Source organism: Cupressus sempervirens, chromosome 3, assembly GCF_028749045.1.
Source record: "Cupressus sempervirens isolate cs-2001-9-10 chromosome 3, ASM2874904v1, whole genome shotgun sequence".
Classification (NCBI taxonomy): domain Eukaryota; kingdom Viridiplantae; phylum Streptophyta; class Pinopsida; order Cupressales; family Cupressaceae; genus Cupressus; species Cupressus sempervirens.
In genome coordinates, this window is record NC_143120.1 from 119,980,944 (window position 1) to 119,999,256 (window position 18,313).

The window sequence follows — 18,313 nt, forward strand, 5'->3', positions numbered from 1 at the left end:
CAAGTCAAGCAAAGCCCGTGAACTGTTCTCCAGAATGTCACCGACATTTGGCACTTAAACACTACGTTCAAGGTACTCGTTTCAATCTTGAATGAAAGGTAATGTACAAGAAGCTACAAAGATTTAGTCAAGAGTCAAAGAACTAGCACAAACAAGAAACATAATGTTCTTTTGGATTCTTTATTTAGTATGTTTTCATGCCATATATACATATATTTCTACAGTGAAGGCAAAATTCAAGCACAACTTTGAATATGTGATCCTACCACGTTAATATTGACCAATATTTGGCTTCGTTAATGAATGATGAGCATTTCAGATTCGAAGTTTTAGGATTATGAAATCAGCCAACTCAAATTGGGACTGTGAAACTATTTGCCTATGATTCGAGTGCCCATATGATAGTATTTATCAGGAGATGTTTGTCTTGAGATTATGATTTGGAAAACACAAAACAATGTTCTCATTTTTCACTCAAATAATGAATAATAACAAGTAGATTAGATATTCCCAAAATAAGAGTGACCAAACGCCTTCGGTATTGGGGAAGGTAATGCTCTTTATATGTAATCTCCAAAGCACATCGCAAGAGAATTTTATATTTATAAAGAAAATAAACCCAACAGATTAATTTTCCAACTTAACTCTGAATTGAGCCTGTAAGCTTGCAAGGAATCTTTTCTACCTACTGCGCAAGTGGTTTTGTATTAAGATAGAACTCATCAGTTATGTTTAACTAAGCGTAGTTATGGTTGTGTGTGAGTGGATATCAGAAGGTTGTTGTGCTGTGTACGAGATTATGCTTTAAATGCTAGGTTTGTCATTTCAATAATCTGTAACTAACTACTTCCTCAGGACAACATTTTTAAAAACAAATAATTTCATAATTGATAAAAGTTAGTAACAAGGTCCACGTGGAAAAATAAAACCGATTTATTCGGGTAAGGAAGAACTTCATTCGGGTATTGGCACTAATGGCCGCCTCGGCAGATATGGAATTGAGAGCGCGAGGAGGGGGAACCAGAAGCTGCAGAAGATGGAGGAACGGCAATTACTGGTTTTTGATCTTTTTGACCCTGTTAATTTTGTTTTGACAACTCTGTATTTCAAATACAACTCCATTATCTTTTTTAAATCGATCCAAAAACTGTAAACAAATATACGTATAATTAATATTTGTAAAAGGCTTTTATTTTTTGGATGAATAGTCCTTTTTCGGTATAGATAAATCTCTACAAACATATATCATTATACGATAACTATTACCCTGAAGTCAACCTGAATCCAGAAACGTAACTTTCAGCATGCCTCGTGCTCACAAAAATGTCAGTAGTAGTTGGATAAAGAATGACATGGGCATTTCTGATTTGGTACAAGGAATTTTATTTAATTCATGATAATTCAATCATTGTCGTGACAGACTATATAAATTCAGTCTTTTGACAAACCATGACAAATTGATATAAAAAATAAATACTATTGATTGTCCCACGACAGAAACAGGCGGAAACAACGACTATTGAAGAATGGAAACATATAACAGTTAACCCCAATCTTGTCTATGTACTATCGTCAATATCATAGCTTCCGTCTGCAACCGGCTAAGCCTGCTTGATTTGTTTGTATGATACAATATCATCATGATGATAGCTTTTGTTGGTGGTTTATAGTCCATCCATACAATTTTCTCTTTGTCTATAATGCATATTCAGCGATCTCTTTAGAATTGGGGATTGGGGGAATTGGGGAATAGAAAATTAAATTGAAGTAAACAACGAACTCAGAGTGCTGGGTTTCAGGAAGAAAAATCTTCTCGGTTGAGATCATGGAATGGGTTTTCTTGGTTGTAGCTCTAGTTTTAGGTGGATTACAATTACTTCTCTTAAAGTTCGCAAGAGATATATGGTGGACGCCGCTGCAATTAAAAAAGTACTTTGAAGCCCAAGAGATTGGAGGTCCTTCGTATAAGCTACTCTATGGAAATGCCCCTGATATTGTTAGAATGGCTGCAGAGGAGAGTTCTAAGCCGTCACTGTCAGGACACAATATAACTCCTCGTGTTAGTCCTGCGTATCATCAATGGGGGAAAATTCACGGTTGATATATTCTATACTTAAAAAGTTTTGAATTTTTGAGTTCTAAAACTTCTTAATCGCCATTGATTTTAGTTTCTATGAATTTTACCACCAGGCAGTGTCTCCGGTTGCAATTAATATTAGAAGGGGGAAACACACGAAAGGATCCTGAACTTAAAATAATATTTGAAGGAAGTTCTGTAGATCATATTTTGGGAATATTTTGCTTGAAGAAGATCCAATTATGACTATAATGTTGCTTGAACACGTTTCAATTAGCTCTTTGAATGGCTTTTGTTTCATTTTAAAAAATTACTATCATTGTGATTGGAGTAGTATATAAGAAGAGGAGGATGTGAATCACCAATTCATTAGGCGTTCATTTAATTGTAATACAGGTCAGGTTTATGTTTACTGGTTTGGGACTAAACCCAGACTTTTTCTTCCCCACCCGGAGCTTGCGAAGGAGATATTATCCAACAAGTTTGGGCACTATGAAAAACTTAAATTTGTGGGAGCCGGAGCCCGGGGACTTGCAGGTTTAGAAGGGGAGACATGGGCAAAGCGTAGAAGAATCCTTAACCCCGCTTTTCACATGGAGGCATTAAAGGTAAACTTCTAATTCTGCAATCCTCAGAAGTTGAATAAAGATAAGATCTACATTAGTTGAATTATACTCAATCATAAAGCAAATGCACGATCCGATTGCTTTTCAGACACTATCGGGTATCCACACCCATTTGACATACTTTTAGGCTGATAAATAGGAGGTTTTTCTTTTGTGTTAGTGGTTTGTACAAACCCATCTGATATGATAACGAATTGTTCACTTAAGTGTGCTTGAGTCGGAATAGTATTGGGATTTAGGACCTCCTAAAAGTTCCCATCCTTCACTCTTGAACATCACCAGATCTATAATGAGCTCTACGTGGACTATTATGAAATTGGACTTAAAAAAGTTCGGCAGTTAACTCCTGACTGTGAATGAACTTTAAAAAATAGGCAGTTAAATCCTCACCCTGTTCTTTGTGCTGAACCTTTATATTAAGATTGTCAGTTGTACGCCTAAGTCTGAGTGCTTTCACTTTTATATTCACTCTTGTACACATACGGTAGTTTTCCGTACTGATTTTCTTCTTCCAATTTTTTCACAATATGATACAAAATTTTATTTCTACCATATCAGGGCATGATTCCCTCGATTGCAGAGTCTGGGACCAATATGTGCAGAGAATGGAGAAATTTAATATCTTCAGGTGCCAATGAGATTGACGTTTCCAAAGAGTTTTCTGTTCTCACAGCAGACATAATTTCACGTACAGCATTTGGAAGCAGTTATGCAGAGGGAAACAACATTTTCCGTTTACAGACCCAACAAATGCTCTTGTTGTTTGAAAGATTTCGCAGAGTTTATATCCCAGGTTCCAGGTATAACATGTTTTAGCCTTATTTTGACGGTAAAATTAATCTTAGAAACTGTTTTTTAACCGGTAATTTCATCTTAGAAACTGTTGCAAGGTATTTGCTAACAAAATTTACATAGGATGCTAAAACTTGCGGTTGTTTTCGTTGCATGTTTTCTATTGTACTTAAAAAAAGTTGCACAAATTGCTGTAAACAGTTTTTTTGTTTTTTTTGTTTTTTTGGCATATGGTTTTTCTAAAAGTTGAACTGATCAGCAAACTAATATGAGGTCCCCCGCTAGGTTTAGGCCTGTTATAGCCATAATTGTCACATATTTAACATACTTAAGGCTTAAATGAAATTGATTAAGACATATTGATTCTAACTATGCTATCACATTATTCAAAGTAAGGAAAGTTAAACGTTCACCAAACATATTAAGCAATCTTACTATTTATGATCCATGCTACCCTTATTACCATTTCAATTCGAGAAGAATAAAATTAGAATGTAACCAAGTTGCTTAGATGCCAATCACAATAGGTTCCTTCAAAGTTTACGGACTCAAGGTTTTAAAGAGACATTGATCACCACCCTATCTTGGGATTCAACCTATTGGGTAGATTTATACAGGCCTCTCCTTTAAAACACTTCAGTCCCTTCCTCTTCAGGTACTAAGCAGTAACAGATCTAAGCATGGGCAATTACACACACATACATATAAATTAATATCTCATTTATTACCACTAAATGTATAAAACACACACATAATTCTGGTTTTGTTATTATTAACCTACATATATTTAATATGGGTCAGCAAAGGGGAATCTTGGGCCGACTGGGTGTGCAGGAGTGATAAGGGACAGGAATGGCAGTTGTTTTACGGTAGTGACACTTCCTTGGTAGTTTAGTCTAACCATTCAAATTTTAAACATTGCTAGACATCTAAACTGTAAAAAAGGTTTGGATTGAGGAAGACTAACAATATTTTCAAGTGTTGGAAGGGTGAGCATAAATCTTCTTGGACTATTGATAATATTATTAAAGATTCAATGAGTATTATTCAAAGCTTTGAAGCTTGCTTATTGCCCATGCATAAAAGAGAAATTAATATGGTGGTTGATGGCCTTGCCAACCTTGGTGTTCATCTTGAAGGCTATTGGAACTTGGGATGGGGAGAGTAATATGAATGATGACATTATATCTCTCCTAAGATTTGATTGGATTAATGGAAAAGTTGGAAACCTCTCTATTAATGATGGAAATGACACTTATTAGTATTGTAATCACTAATCAGTACGGAAGGAGGCAACGGTCCAAACAAGCAAAGAGTTATAATTGCTTCTATCTTTTCGCAGGTTTTGTGGGCAATCTTTGGTCTTATTGGTGTTGTTTGCATTTACTTTGGCATAATTCAGACAGTTTATTTGGTACTCTCAACTCTGTTAGTGTGAAGATGGGTGGTGAACTGAGAAGGGTAGAACCAGTTAGCTGTGAGGAATGGAAGGGTAACACTACAATTTGATTTTGGCTGAGAAAGGGTAGTGTTACCCCCAATCTGGAAAAGCTCCCTAGTTATGATCGTTAGATCACCAAGATCTTTGTCCAAGAATGGAGAAATGAAATGATAAATCTTTTTGGCAAGGAAATCATGGTGGATGAGAATCTGGTGGCAGAGGTGACTAATCTATCAATGAAGGGCATTAAGTTTTTCAAAGACAGAAAAGTGTTGGATAGTGTGGTTAAGAAGTTCCCCAAGGCTGAGATAGAAAGGGAGATGCTGGTTAATGACAACAATTCCTACTTTGAACCTAAGAAAATCAAACTTATCTAGAGAGAAGTTTTGAAGGCCATCATGGAGTATTTTGTTACCCTTGATGGGAGATTCATTAGGGTGTATGGGTACCATCTTGTCATGCTCAACCATTTCATGCACAAGGTTCTTATTTCTTTTCCCTTTTACCTTCTGTCTACACTTAACTCCAGCATTAACAAGCATAGGATGAACCCCCAAAACCCTATTCTACACCAAGGCTTAAATCTTTTAATCTTTGAGCATTTTTGTGCTAGGGTTTCTTAGACCCCCTTAAGATTTTTTTTTGTTTCTGAAGGTGTTGGGGTGGTTAGGTCTTTTGGGTATGTGGAGGGTTGGGAGATGGAGGCGGATGATGAAGAGGCTCCTCCCCTCCAGCCAAAAACCCAAATTTCCGCCTAATAAGAAGGCTGCTAGTACTAGAAAAATCAAAGGTTTTGAGGAGGAAGAGGGGTGAAATACAGAGGAGGATGCAGATAAGGCCCCTCCTTTCATGGCTAAGAAGCCTAAGTATATCCATAACAAGATGGCTATTGGAACCAGCAAGGGAAAGAGCTTGATGCAGGAGCATCTTGCATGGGAAAATTATTGGGGGAAAAAAAAAAAAAAAAACAAAAAGTTGAAAAAAAAAAATTGAAAAAAAAAAAAAAAAAATTTGTGGAGGAGAGAGAAAAGTGACGAAAATTAAAGGAGAAATAATAAAAAAAATAAAAAAGGAAAAAGGAGAAAAGAAAGGAAAAGAGTATTTCTATTTTCGAGGTGCATAGGTAGCATAATAAAACAAAATAAAAAAATAAATGGTTGTCATTCCATTTATCAAGGTGTGTGGGTAGAATTCTAGAAAGTTATGAATATTGTAGAAAGTTGTGGATAATGTAGAAGGTTGTGGAAGTTGTAGAAGGTTGTGGAGAAATTCTAGAAGCTTGTGGATAAGTCATGCATTGGGTGGTAAATGCCTATTTAAGCAAGGCATATGAGCATTTCTAATCAAGCTCAAGGAGAAGCTTGAGGAGTGGAAGCTCAAGGAGAAGCTTAAGAAGTGGAAGCTTTGGAAGGAAAAGCTTGAATGTGTGAAATTTGGAAGGTGTGAAAGAGAAAGAGGAAGTGAAGAGTGAGCTTTCCTGAGTCTGTAGACAGAGCGCCGAATGTGAGGTAGTTTACAGCAGGATTGTGATGGACTTGTGAGTGTGTAGATAGAGCGCCGAATGTGAGGCAGTTTACACTTGGATCTTGGATTAGGTTTGTGAGAAGAGCTAGTGGCTGCAGTTTAGAAACAAGGAGGTTGCTTGATGGCTTGCGAGCACAAGTTGAGATCTTGGAGGTTTCTACCAGAGTGTGGATCTGGACTAGCTTGGGTTTGGATTAGATCTTGAGAGATCTTGCAAAAATGTTATTGTAATTACTATTGGATTTTCAAGTGTAATAAAATTGTTTTGTCATCTCGTTGTCTCCATATTGTTGCATTCTTGGTTGTGAGTTGGTAAGGGTGGTGTGGCCCTTCGTCAGTGGTATCAGAGCATATCGTCATCAAGTGGTATCAGAGCCGTACCTTCATCAAGTGGTATCAGAGTAGGAGTTCCTGAGTGTACAAGCAGATCGCCGAAGTGTGAGGCAGTTTGTACCAGGACTTTGGTTGGGTGAAGTTTATTAGAGCAGGAGTTCCTGAGTGTACAAGTAGATCGCTAAAGTGTGAGGCAGTTTGTACCAGGACCTTGGTTGGGTGAAGTTTATCAGAGCTGGTGGATTGCAAATCTGTTGTCCTAGACTTGTGATGTGGTTCTTGATTGTTCGTGCGAGGTTGCGATCTGACTTGCAAACAATTCGAGGTTGTCAGAAGGAGCGTGGGAAGGATTTGTTGCAGAGGGTTTACGAAGATCTTGGAAGATGGCTCCAAGAGGATTGGACCCTAAGATGATTGCCAAAATCCATGATATAGTGGAGAGGAATTTTTCTAAGATGATTTCTCGGTTGGATCCTAGATTGGCTAATCAAGCTAAGAAGGTCAAGGTGGAAGAGGTTGGTTTTGCTGATCAGTTTGTGGAGTCTGATGCAGAACCTGCAGAGCAACTAGAGGTTGTTGTTGAAGATATTCCTAATGTTGTTGATGTTGGGACAGAGGTTGGTTTTTATGATCAGTTGGTTGAGTCTGACATGGAGACTGTAGAGCATTTGGTCATGGATGATCTAGTTGATGTTGGTGGCGACTTGAATGTTGCAGAGCACTTGGTCATGGATGATCCGGTTGTTGGAGGTGAGTTATGTATTGCAAAGCATCTTGTTGTGAGCAATGAGGTTGTTGGTGTTGAGAGTTTGGCATGTATTGATGGTGATCTACATGTTGGTGCTGATATGGAGTTTGTTGTTGTTGATGCGGGGTTTGTTGCTATGGGTGTGAATTCACTAGTTGCTGATGTGAATGAGGGTTTGTTGATGAAGAATTATGTTCAGTTTGTTTCTGGGAGTGAGCATGCTGATTGGATGGTTGAGATTCTGGTGTTTGACATATGGATGCAGATGTGGAAGATTTGTATGGTGGTTTTGTTGTCCCTGTTGAGGTGGAAACCTTTGGTGAAGATGAAGATGGTTGTAGACCTTTCTCTTTGGCATCAAAGTGTGGGACACACTTTTCTATCTACCGAGGGAGTTTGATGCAAGAGCATCTTGCATGGAAAAATTATTGGGGAAAAAAACAAAAAGTTGAAAAAAAAAAAAAAAATTTGTGGAGGAGAGAGAAAAGTGACAAAAATTAAAGGAGAAATAATAAAAAAAATAAAAAAGGAAAAAGGAGAAAAGAAAGGAAAAGAGTATTTCTATTTTCGAGGTGCATAGGTAGCATAATAAAACAAAAAAAAAAAAAAAATGGTTGTCATTCCATTTATCAAGGTGTGTGGGTAGAATTCTAAAAAGTTATGAATATTGTAGAAAGTTGTGGATAATGTAGAAGGTTTTGGAAGTTGTAGAAGGTTGTGGAGGAATTCTAGAAGCTTGTGGATAAGTCATGCATTGGGTGGTAAATGCCTATTTAAGCAAGGCATATGAGCATTTCTAATCAAGCTCAAGAAGAAGCTTGAGGAGTGGAAGCTCAAGGAGAAGCTTGAGAAGTGGAAGCTTTGGAAGGAAAAGCTTGAATGTGTGAAATTTGGAAGGTGTGAAAGAGAAAGAGGAAGTGAAGAGTGAGCTTTCCTGAGTCTGTAGATAGAACGCCGAATGTGAGGCAGTTTACAGCAGGATTGTGATGGACTTGTGAGTGTGTAGACAGAGCGTCGAATGTGAGGCAGTTTACACTTGGATCTTGGATTAGGTTTGTGAGAAGAGCTAGTGGCTGCGGTTTAAAAACAAGGAGGTTGCTTGGTGGCTTGCGAGCACAAGTTGAGATCTTGGAGGTTTCTACCAGAGTGTGGATCTGGACTAGCTTGGGTTTGGATTAGATCTTGAGAGATCTTGCAAAAATGTTATTGTAATTACTATTGGATTTTCAAGTGTAATAAAATTGTTTTGTCATCTCGTTGTCTCCATATTGTTGCATTCTTGGTTGTGAGTTGGTAAGGGTGGTGTGGCCCTTCGTCAGTGGTATCAGAGCATGCTATCATCAAGTGGTATCAGAGTCGTACCTTCATCAAGTGGTATCAAAGCAGGAGTTCCTAAGTGTACAAGCAGATCGCCGAAGTGTGAGGCAGTTTGTACCAGGACCTTGGTTGGGTGAAGTTTATCAGAGCAAGAGTTCCTGAGTGTACAAGTAGATCGCCGAAGTGTGAGGCAGTTTGTACCAGGACCTTGGTTGGGTGAAGTTTATCAGAGCTGGTGGATTGCAAATCCGTTGTCCTAGACTTGTGATGTGGTTCCTGATTGTTCGTGCAAGGTTGCGATCTAACTTGCAAACAATTCGAGGTTGTCAGAAGGAGCGTGGGAAGGATTTGTTGCAGAGGGTTTACGAAGATCTTGGAAGATGGCTCCAAGAGGATTGCACCCTAAGATGATTGCCAAAATCCATGATATAGTGGAGAGGAATTTTTCTAAGATGATTTCTCGGTTGGATGCTAGATTGGCTAATTAAGCTAAGAAGGTCAAGGTGGAAGAGGTTGGTTTTGCTGATCAGTTTGTGGAGTCTGATGCAGAACTTGCAGAGCAACTAGAGGTTTTTGTTGAAGATATTCCTAATGTTGTTGATGTTGGGACAGAGGTTGGTTTTCATGATTAGTTGGTTGAGTCTGACATGGAGACTGTAGAGCATTTGGTCATGGATGATCTAGTTGATATTGGTGGCGACTTGAATGTTGCAGAGCACTTGGTCATGGATGATCCGGTTGTTGGAGGTGAGTTATGTATTGCAGAGCATCTTGTTGTGAGCAATGAGGTTGCTGGTGTTGAGAGTTTGGCATGTATTGATGGTGATCTACATGTTGGTGCTGATATGGAGTTTGTTGTTGTTGATGCGGGGTTTGTTGCTATGGGTGTGAATTCACTAGTTGCTGATGTGAATGAGGGTTTGTTGATGAAGAATTATGTTCAGTTTGTTTCTGGGAGTGAGCATGCTGATTGGATGGTTGAGATTCTAGTGTTTGACATATGGATGCAGATGTGGAAGATTTGTATGGTGGTTTTGTTGTCCCTGTTGAGGTGGAAACCTTTGGTGAAGATGAAGATGGTTGTAGACCTTTCTCTTTGGCATCAAAGTGTGGGACACACGTTTCTATCTACCGGGGGAGTCTGATGCAGGAGCATCTTGCATGGGAAAATTATTGGGGAAAAAAACAAAAAGTTGAAAAAAAAAAATTTGTGGAGGAGAGAGAAAGTGACGAAAATTAAAGGAGAAATAATAAAAAAAATAAAAAAGGAAAAAGGAGAAAAGAAAGGAAAAGAGTATTTCTATTTTCGAGGTGCATAGGTAGCATAATTAAACAAAATAAAAAAATAAATGGTTGTCATTCCATTTATCAAGGTGTGTGGGTAGAATTCTAGAAAGTTATGAATATTGTAGAAAGTTGTGGATAATGTAGAAGGTTGTGGAAGTTGTAGAAGGTTGTGGAGAAATTCTAGAAGCTTGTGGATAAGTCATGCATTGGGTGGTAAATGCCTATTTAAGCCAGGCATATGAGCATTTCTAATCAAGCTCAAGAAGAAGCTTGAGGAGTGGAAGCTTGAGAAGTGGAAGCTTTGGAAGGAAAAGCTTGAATGTGTGAAATTTGGAAGGTGTGAAAGAGAAAAAGGAAGTGAAGAGTGAGCTTTCCTAAGTCTGTAGACAGAGCGCCGAATGTGAGGCAGTTTACAGCAGGATTGTGATGGACTTGTGAGTGTGTAGACAGAGCGCCGAATGTGAGGCAGTTTACACTTGGATCTTGGATTAGGTTTGTGAGAAGAGCTAGTGGTTGCGGTTTAGAAACAAGGAGTTTCCTTAGTGGTTTGCGAGCACAAGTTGAGATCTTGGAGGTTTCTACCAGAGTGTGGATCTGGACTAGCTTGGGTTTGGATTAGATCTTGAGAGATCTTGCAAAAATGTTATTGTAATTACTATTGGATTTTCAAGTGTAATAAAATTGTTTTGTCATCTCGTTGTCTCCATATTGTTGCATTCTTGGTTGTGAGTTGGTAAGGGTGGTGTGGCCCTTCGTCAGTGGTATCAGAGCATACCGTCATCAAGTGGTATCAGAGCCGTACCTTCATCAGAGCTCCAAAGAAGGAGATGTTACTTCACCCTCCTTTGCTATCAATGAAAGGCCGAAAATGCAAAGAAAGGTAAAAGGGTCTCCTATCTCTTAGGGCAACAAAAATGAAAAGAGTGACATAGGGAAAGATGAAGTCCTAGTTTTTGTTGATTAAGATAGCTGTGCTAATAATGATGTCCCTATTTCTCCTTCCTGGTTTGATTAGTCCTTTCATCAAAAGGAAGGAAAAGCTCAGTCTGGATTCATGGAGTTGAGTCTCAATGATTTCGTGGAGGGAATTCTCTTTAGGTGTGCTGCAAATTTCTAAATGCAGTTTTGTTTCTTCTTTTCGATTGATGAGATGGATCTTCCATGAGATTAAGAGCTTCCAACTGAAGTAGCAACATCTGTCTTCCAAATTTGAGGAGATGCAATAGAAAGATGAAAATAAAGCTCTAACCTAGGCTACTCTTGATGCTCTCTTATCTCTGGGGCCAATTGATACTAACAAGGATTCTTCTATTTGTGCTCTTTGGTCTCCGAATGAGAAAAAAGTGATTATGGATTGCCTTAACAAGTATGTTGAAGTGGAGAAGGAAACCAGGGAAATTTTTGATAAGAAGCTAGAGGATATGAATCAAAGGATCACCAAAAGTGACTCCATTGTTAAGAAGATAATGGATCACAACCACAAAATTGTTTAGTTGTCAGCTGAGAATATGAAAGCTCTGGTGGCTAATTTGGAAAAGTGTAACGCCCCACCAGGGAACCCAAAAGAAATTAACCTAAAGTTTTACTAAGCTTGTCAAACATTTTTTTATAAAAAAGATAATAACAAGAGATAATATATAGCGGAAGCAATAACTCACATACATGCAACCATCATAAACAGATTACATCTCTTAAGGGTTCCATGATGTTGAATCACATATATAAGTCTATTAATATTAAATGTAACACATAACCAAAATCGACATCATGGAATAGTCACAAGTACAATTCCAATTTTAAAAAAAAATACAATTACATAAGATGACACTTGGCATAACTCTAATGCATAATCATCTGCTGTACAAGTCACGGGGTATGAAAAGCTCAAAGAATATACATCATAAATAAAATACATCATCTCATACGATCTCTGATAATCAAATACAGTACAATAGAACATAACTATCCAATAGAAAAACAAGATCAGAAAGACAGGAATAATTGCACAAGGACACCCAACAGCGACATCCAGTTGTCGAATCTCAATGGTATAAGAAAAATGCACTACCACCTGACCTCGTGGAACCTAAATGGCCCACTCCCATCGTGCTGAGGAGATAATCTCAAGTCGCATACAAATATCAATCCACAAGTCATAACCAACATCTAGGTCAAGGAAATTCTAATAGCAATCTATCTCAAAGGGTACCAAGACACAAGTATCATCTAATCCTAGAGGCAGCAAAGACACGGAGGAGGTCTACTATGTAAGCGGGCAAGTGTCATTGTGATGAGCCAACTCTAAGGTACCCTGGCAGCCTCTCTGGACTCCGGCCCCCTAGTGTCCCTATGCAGCATCGGTATTCTTTCGTACAAACAAGGCATACTAACAATGCAAGGTCTCAACCAAGCATCCTCTCTACTCCCATCCTACCCTATACTAGCACTCGAGGCATGGGCAAGGAAAAACAATGACTCTTATTAATTCATTTTATTTCTATTTAATGAAATGTTATCACTTATTATACAACTTACAATGGGTTACCTAGGTAGTCACTTAGGGCTCTAACCTCCATTGCAAGCCACTTCTCAATGTACACACAAATTAAATACCCTAGGCTCATAAAAAGTACAACTCGTAAAATCACAATTTTCACCTTAGTCCTTTACATGCAACTAGAAAGCACCTATAGATAAAACACAGTATTCACCTTAGTCCTTTACAAGCAACTGGAAAACACCTAAAACCAATCACAATAATCACCTCAGTCTTATACAAGCAACTGGAAAGCATCCAAAAGGAAACTGATCTGAAACTCAAGGGTTACAACAAGAAAGTCACAATAATCACCTTAGTTCTATACCAGCAATTGGAAAGCATTAACAAGCACTGATCAAAACTCTGTTAGGAACCTGTGTGTTCCTTTTGTTTATTTTGTTAGAGTAGTGTTGTTGGACGCATATGCTTTGTAAGTCGTCCCGTGAGTATATTTTATTATCCCACATGCATAGGTAGTATTACTTTTCTAGATCGTACTCAGTATATAAGAATAGGTTGAGGCCCTTGATGGGCACGGACGAATTTATTGTATTGAGCTTGCTCAAAGGAGGTTACCCCCTCGAAGTGGCCTGCGATCAGTAGATTCATTCTGAGTTCTGCTATCACTTTGTATTCTGTTATTTCGAGCATTCTCACGATATTGCTATAAGGAGGTTCATCACAAACTCATCATAGAAAACACGTGACACATCACCATGGTCGGGTTTAAAAGATCACATACATGACATCATCATAGAAGAAAACCCCAAGCCTTTGTTAAACACCCTGATTGGTCAAAGTACTAAGTCAAACCCAAAACCCAACATGAAATACAACATACATCTCAACAAAATTTTAACAATTGTTTTTATAGTTCATTTGGTTTTCAAAACACAGAGGTTCGATATACAAATAGGGTTTTAGTTTTCATTTCCAAATTGTTATAATTACTAAGGTTTTCGAATTATCAAAAAAAAAGTAATAAAAACCCCTTAATATTAGAAATCATATTCATTGATAATTGACTTGTCTAAGCAAAACTCGAGTTTTTATTAAAAGTCATAAATTTTCCAATTAAATTATAATTATCAATATAACATATATATAAATATTAAAAGTAATTCCATTTATGCAAATCTTCAATTAAACATTTATTAAAATCTAATACTAATTATTAAATTATTATTAATAATATTTATTAATCACTAATAAATAATATTCTTTAAGCAAGAGCCTACAACACAATGGTAAATTGTGATCCTCTCATATGGGAGGTCTTGGGTTTGAGTCCACTCGAGCTTAACACATAATAATAATTAATATTCATAAACAATAATAATAAATAATAAATACTCTAAGCTTAGGTCATTTACCAATAAATTTTTTATAAAAATAATATTTATTTATTTATTAATAATAACAATTATTAAATACTTTAATAATAATTATTAATATTAAACATTATATAAAAAACTAAATTTGATTTTAAAATAGTATTAAAAAATTTGAAAAATAATATTCATTTATTTATTAATAATAGAAATTATTAAATACTTTAATAATAATTAATATTAAACATTATATTAAAAACATATTTAAAAACTAAATTTAATTAAAAATAGTAATTAAGAAAAAATTAAATTAAACAAACTTACCTCAAACTCTTTTTAAGTCCGTGGGCTGTTGTCGTGCGAAGCTCTGCTGACCTGCATGCGGTCCCTTAAATGGGAGCTGTCAACTGGAAAGGAAAAGGGAGGAGGGGAGGTGGGGATGGTGGCTTGCCTCCCACAAATTTTATTATTAATTTTTTTTTATATAAAACAAAGTCATTTCCAATGCCCCCCATTAAAATATTATTTTTCAATCAATTTTTTTTAATTTATATTTTTATAATTATCATAGTAATTATAAATTACTATGGTAATTATATAAATATATATTTTCTTGATAATTTTCCAATCTAGATCTGATAGGACAACGAAATTTAAACAATTAAATTTAGTAATTAAAACTGGTTTCTCTTTTTAGAACCCCTATCCCAAATTTTAACAATTTAAATACAAATCCCCAAATTAATCAAATGAGGGTTTACAATCTCAAATTGTTTACAGATGTTTTGAAAACGAAAAACAATAAATACGCAAACAAGGGTTTCAACCCGATTTGAATCCTGAATATAGATCCACAAAAAACACGGAGAAGACAGAGAATTTGAAAGATCAAAACTATTGCACAAAACCCACAAAATCCTACTAGGATCCAATGCTAAACAACGAATGCACGGAGCTCACAAGCAATTTCCCCTTCTTTCGAAAACTCTCTTCTTAGAAATTGGCTCCTCCAAATCTAGGTGTGTGGAGAAATGAGCTCTAATCTCTTAATAAAGAGCTTTCTCCAATTAAGGCTTTGGTTTTGCAATTACATGAAACCTTTTTCTTAATATTTTATTATATTTTAATTTCATGTGCAACCTTTTGCATTTTAAATTAAAATAAACTTTATTAAATTAATTCTCTCTCTTATTAAGTCACAAGATGTTTTTGATAAAATATTTATTAATTTAACTAATAATAATATTTAGAGTTTATTATAAAAATGAAACTCCTAAATATATTATTATTAAATTAAATTAATATAATTTTTCTTTATAAAATTTTCATTAATTTATCTTTTAATTTGATTGAATTATAACTGAAAATCACAACAGACCCACAAGATTAAATACGAGAACTCAATTCAAAGAATAGAGTACTAGATAAAACTCAAGGGTCAAAATCACAAATTCACGTCACTTGACGAATTGGGAAGGGTAAAATTCAGATACTTGTCCTACTTTCTAGGACAATTGGTTTAGGGCTAGGATTTGGACTCAAGAATTATCTCGCCTTTTTTACCATTGAGATATTGCGATAGGGCATGCTCATTCTAGCGATTCAGGAAAGTCGATGCCTAGTACCTGCAATCTACATAAAATTCGAGCATGTACATACACATAAAATCTAAACTAAATAGGCAATGGCGGGAAGTGGTGCATCGTGTAGATCTCAACTAGCAAGTGACTATGACTCCCTCCCTTAAACATATCATAAACTTCAACCATAAAATAAAACATACATGTACACCATACACATGGAAGTATGGGGTAAGTATCCATAGAAACTGCATATAAAACATCTATCGATCTATCATCATGAAATGACTGAAATCCCTATATGGACATACAAAACATCATCATCGAAAGGATAAACATAAACACCTGAAAGAAACACCTGAAAGAACCATGTATCAAGTAGCTCATCAAATATATCAACTGAGTATGAAATAACATCTAATCAAATTTGGTAACCAAGTACCGCTAATGATAAAACATAATCATAAAGCTGGCCTAAAAAAATTCAGCAATAAGACATGAAAAGTAAACTAGTGGTAGGTATTACAAAAAGTCATAGAAGGAAAGAGCCATAGTTGACCTTGACTAGGAGGAGGTAATTGTTGGTGATTCTCTGGGTCCAAGTAAATAAATTAGAGCCAACATGAAGAAGAAGAAGACCATTCCTATGCCCCAGGACACTATGTACCTAAAGAATTGCTTAAAGGATGAGCTAGCTGGAGGAGGTCGTTGAGACCTTGAAAAATCTGGCTTAACTCAGTTTCTGTAGCTTTTTGTGTTTTGTTGGCTTTTTGCTGGGGTGGGCTGGTTCAGTTGTTGGCCTTTTGCTTTCAATTTTTTTGCATTAGAAAAGGATAAAGAGGGAATATTGTGTCCTCTATAATCCTCAACAAAATGGAGTTGCAGAAAGGAAAAATAGATCCATGGTTGAGGCAGCCAAAACTATGTTTCACAATCGAAATTTACTAACTTTTCTTTGGGTAGAAGCTTCTAGAACTGTTGTGTATATTTAGAACCAAAGCCCTCATCAAATATTGGAAATATGACTTTTGAAATGGCCTTCAAAGTTGTCAAAAACCTGAGGTTAGTCACTTAACAAGTTTTGATTGTCCTATTTATATTCATGGGCCTAAAGATAAAAAGATCTAAACTAGAACCATCAAGCGAGAAAGGACTATTTGCAGGTAACAATGAGTCTTCAAAGGCCTACGGGATATACATTCCAAGGCAGAATTTAATGGAGATCAACAAAGATGTATCTTTTGAAGAGTAAGTAGCCTTGAAAAGATCAAAAGGGTCTTTCATGGAGATAGACAATGAAGAACAAGAGACACCTTAGGACATGGACATTTATCCTAATCATTCTCCAAAGGTTCAAAGGGAGTCTACTTAACCAGAAGAGACTCTTGATTCATCTAATCCCATAGAACCAATTGATGGGCCGAGTAGTATTTCTATAGGTAGAAAGGGGCCTTTATGAGCTAGACAAACTATACCAGAGGTAGAAAAATATACGACTCTTCCTGGCACTTTTAGACAAAGCAAGAGACCACATGAATTTTCAGAATTTGTGGCATTAATGAGTCATATCATTAAGTTTGAGCCTTCTAGCTTTGAGGAGGCATCCGATCAGCAAGTCTGGATAGATGCTATGTTAGAAGAATATAAGTCTATTATCAAGAATGATGTTTTGGATGTTGTACCAAGGCCTGGAGAAAAATCAGTTGTGTCTTCCAAGTGGCCTTTGAAAATCAAGCATGCAACTAATAGAAGTATTGAGAAGTACAAAGAAAGATTTGTAGCAAGAGGTTTCTTTCAAAAGAAGGGAACAGATTATGAGGAGACATTTTCCCCCATTGCTTGTTATACATCTATTAGGACTATTATTGCTATTGCATCAACTAACGGCTGAAAGCTACATGAAATGGATGTAATTGAAGAAGTGTTCATTGAACAACCAAATGGTTTTGTGATTCATGGGAAGAAGCGTCGTGTGTGTAGATGGGCTTGGTATGAAAGAATTGGTCAATACTTGATGGGCTTGGGATTCTCCAAGAATGATATAGATTCAAATCTTTACTTCAAGATAGTTAATGGTAAGGCCTTAATACCCTGGTTCTTTATGTGGATTATTTATTTCTTACTCTAAAAGATAGTCTCATTGTCAAATGCAAGAAAGATTTAGCCTCCTAGTTTGAGATGAAGGATCTTGGTCTTATGATTTGATTTCTAGGACTGGAAGAGTGGGAAAGATCCAATGAGATTATTCTAGTCAAGGGAAATACACCATAGATATCTTGAAGAAGTTTGGGATGATGGATTGTAAGTCCATGTCTACACCCTGGGAGACAAATTTGAAGAAGTTGAGTGATACTGCACTAGCTCAAATTTGGTAAATCCCACCATGTACAGACAACTGATTGGATCTTTGATGTATCTAGTGAATACTAGACCAAATATTTGTTATGCAGCAAGCGCTCTCAATTAGTTCATGCTTTGATCAAAGACAAATTTATCTGGTTGCAGCCAAGCATATCCTGAGATACTTGTGTGGTGTAGTGCGATATGGCTTGAGTTATACTTCCGATGAAGTTTATCTGGTTGCAGCCAATTATATCCTGAGATACTTGTGTGGTGTAGTGCTATATGGCTTGAGTTATACTTCCGATGAAGTTCAGTAGTTACAAGGTTATTTTGATTCTGATTGTGTTGAGAGTGTAACTGATAGGAAAAGCACCT

At 36.5% G+C, this 18,313-nt stretch overlaps 1 protein-coding gene across 1 annotated transcript in view; it reads left to right on the forward strand.

Annotated features, from left to right (window-relative positions):
* The first annotated feature begins 1,693 nt into the window (after positions 1-1,693).
* Positions 1,694-18,313, forward strand: part of LOC149565067 (cytochrome P450 CYP72A616-like) — a 40,561-nt gene continuing 23,941 nt past the window's right edge. The window contains exons 1-3 of the mRNA XM_089818619.1: positions 1,694-2,096; positions 2,474-2,685; positions 3,262-3,503. Of these exons, the coding sequence (XP_089674745.1) occupies positions 1,826-2,096; positions 2,474-2,685; positions 3,262-3,503 (725 nt within the window). The 5' untranslated portion in view covers positions 1,694-1,825. The remainder of the gene's footprint in view (positions 2,097-2,473; positions 2,686-3,261; positions 3,504-18,313) is intronic.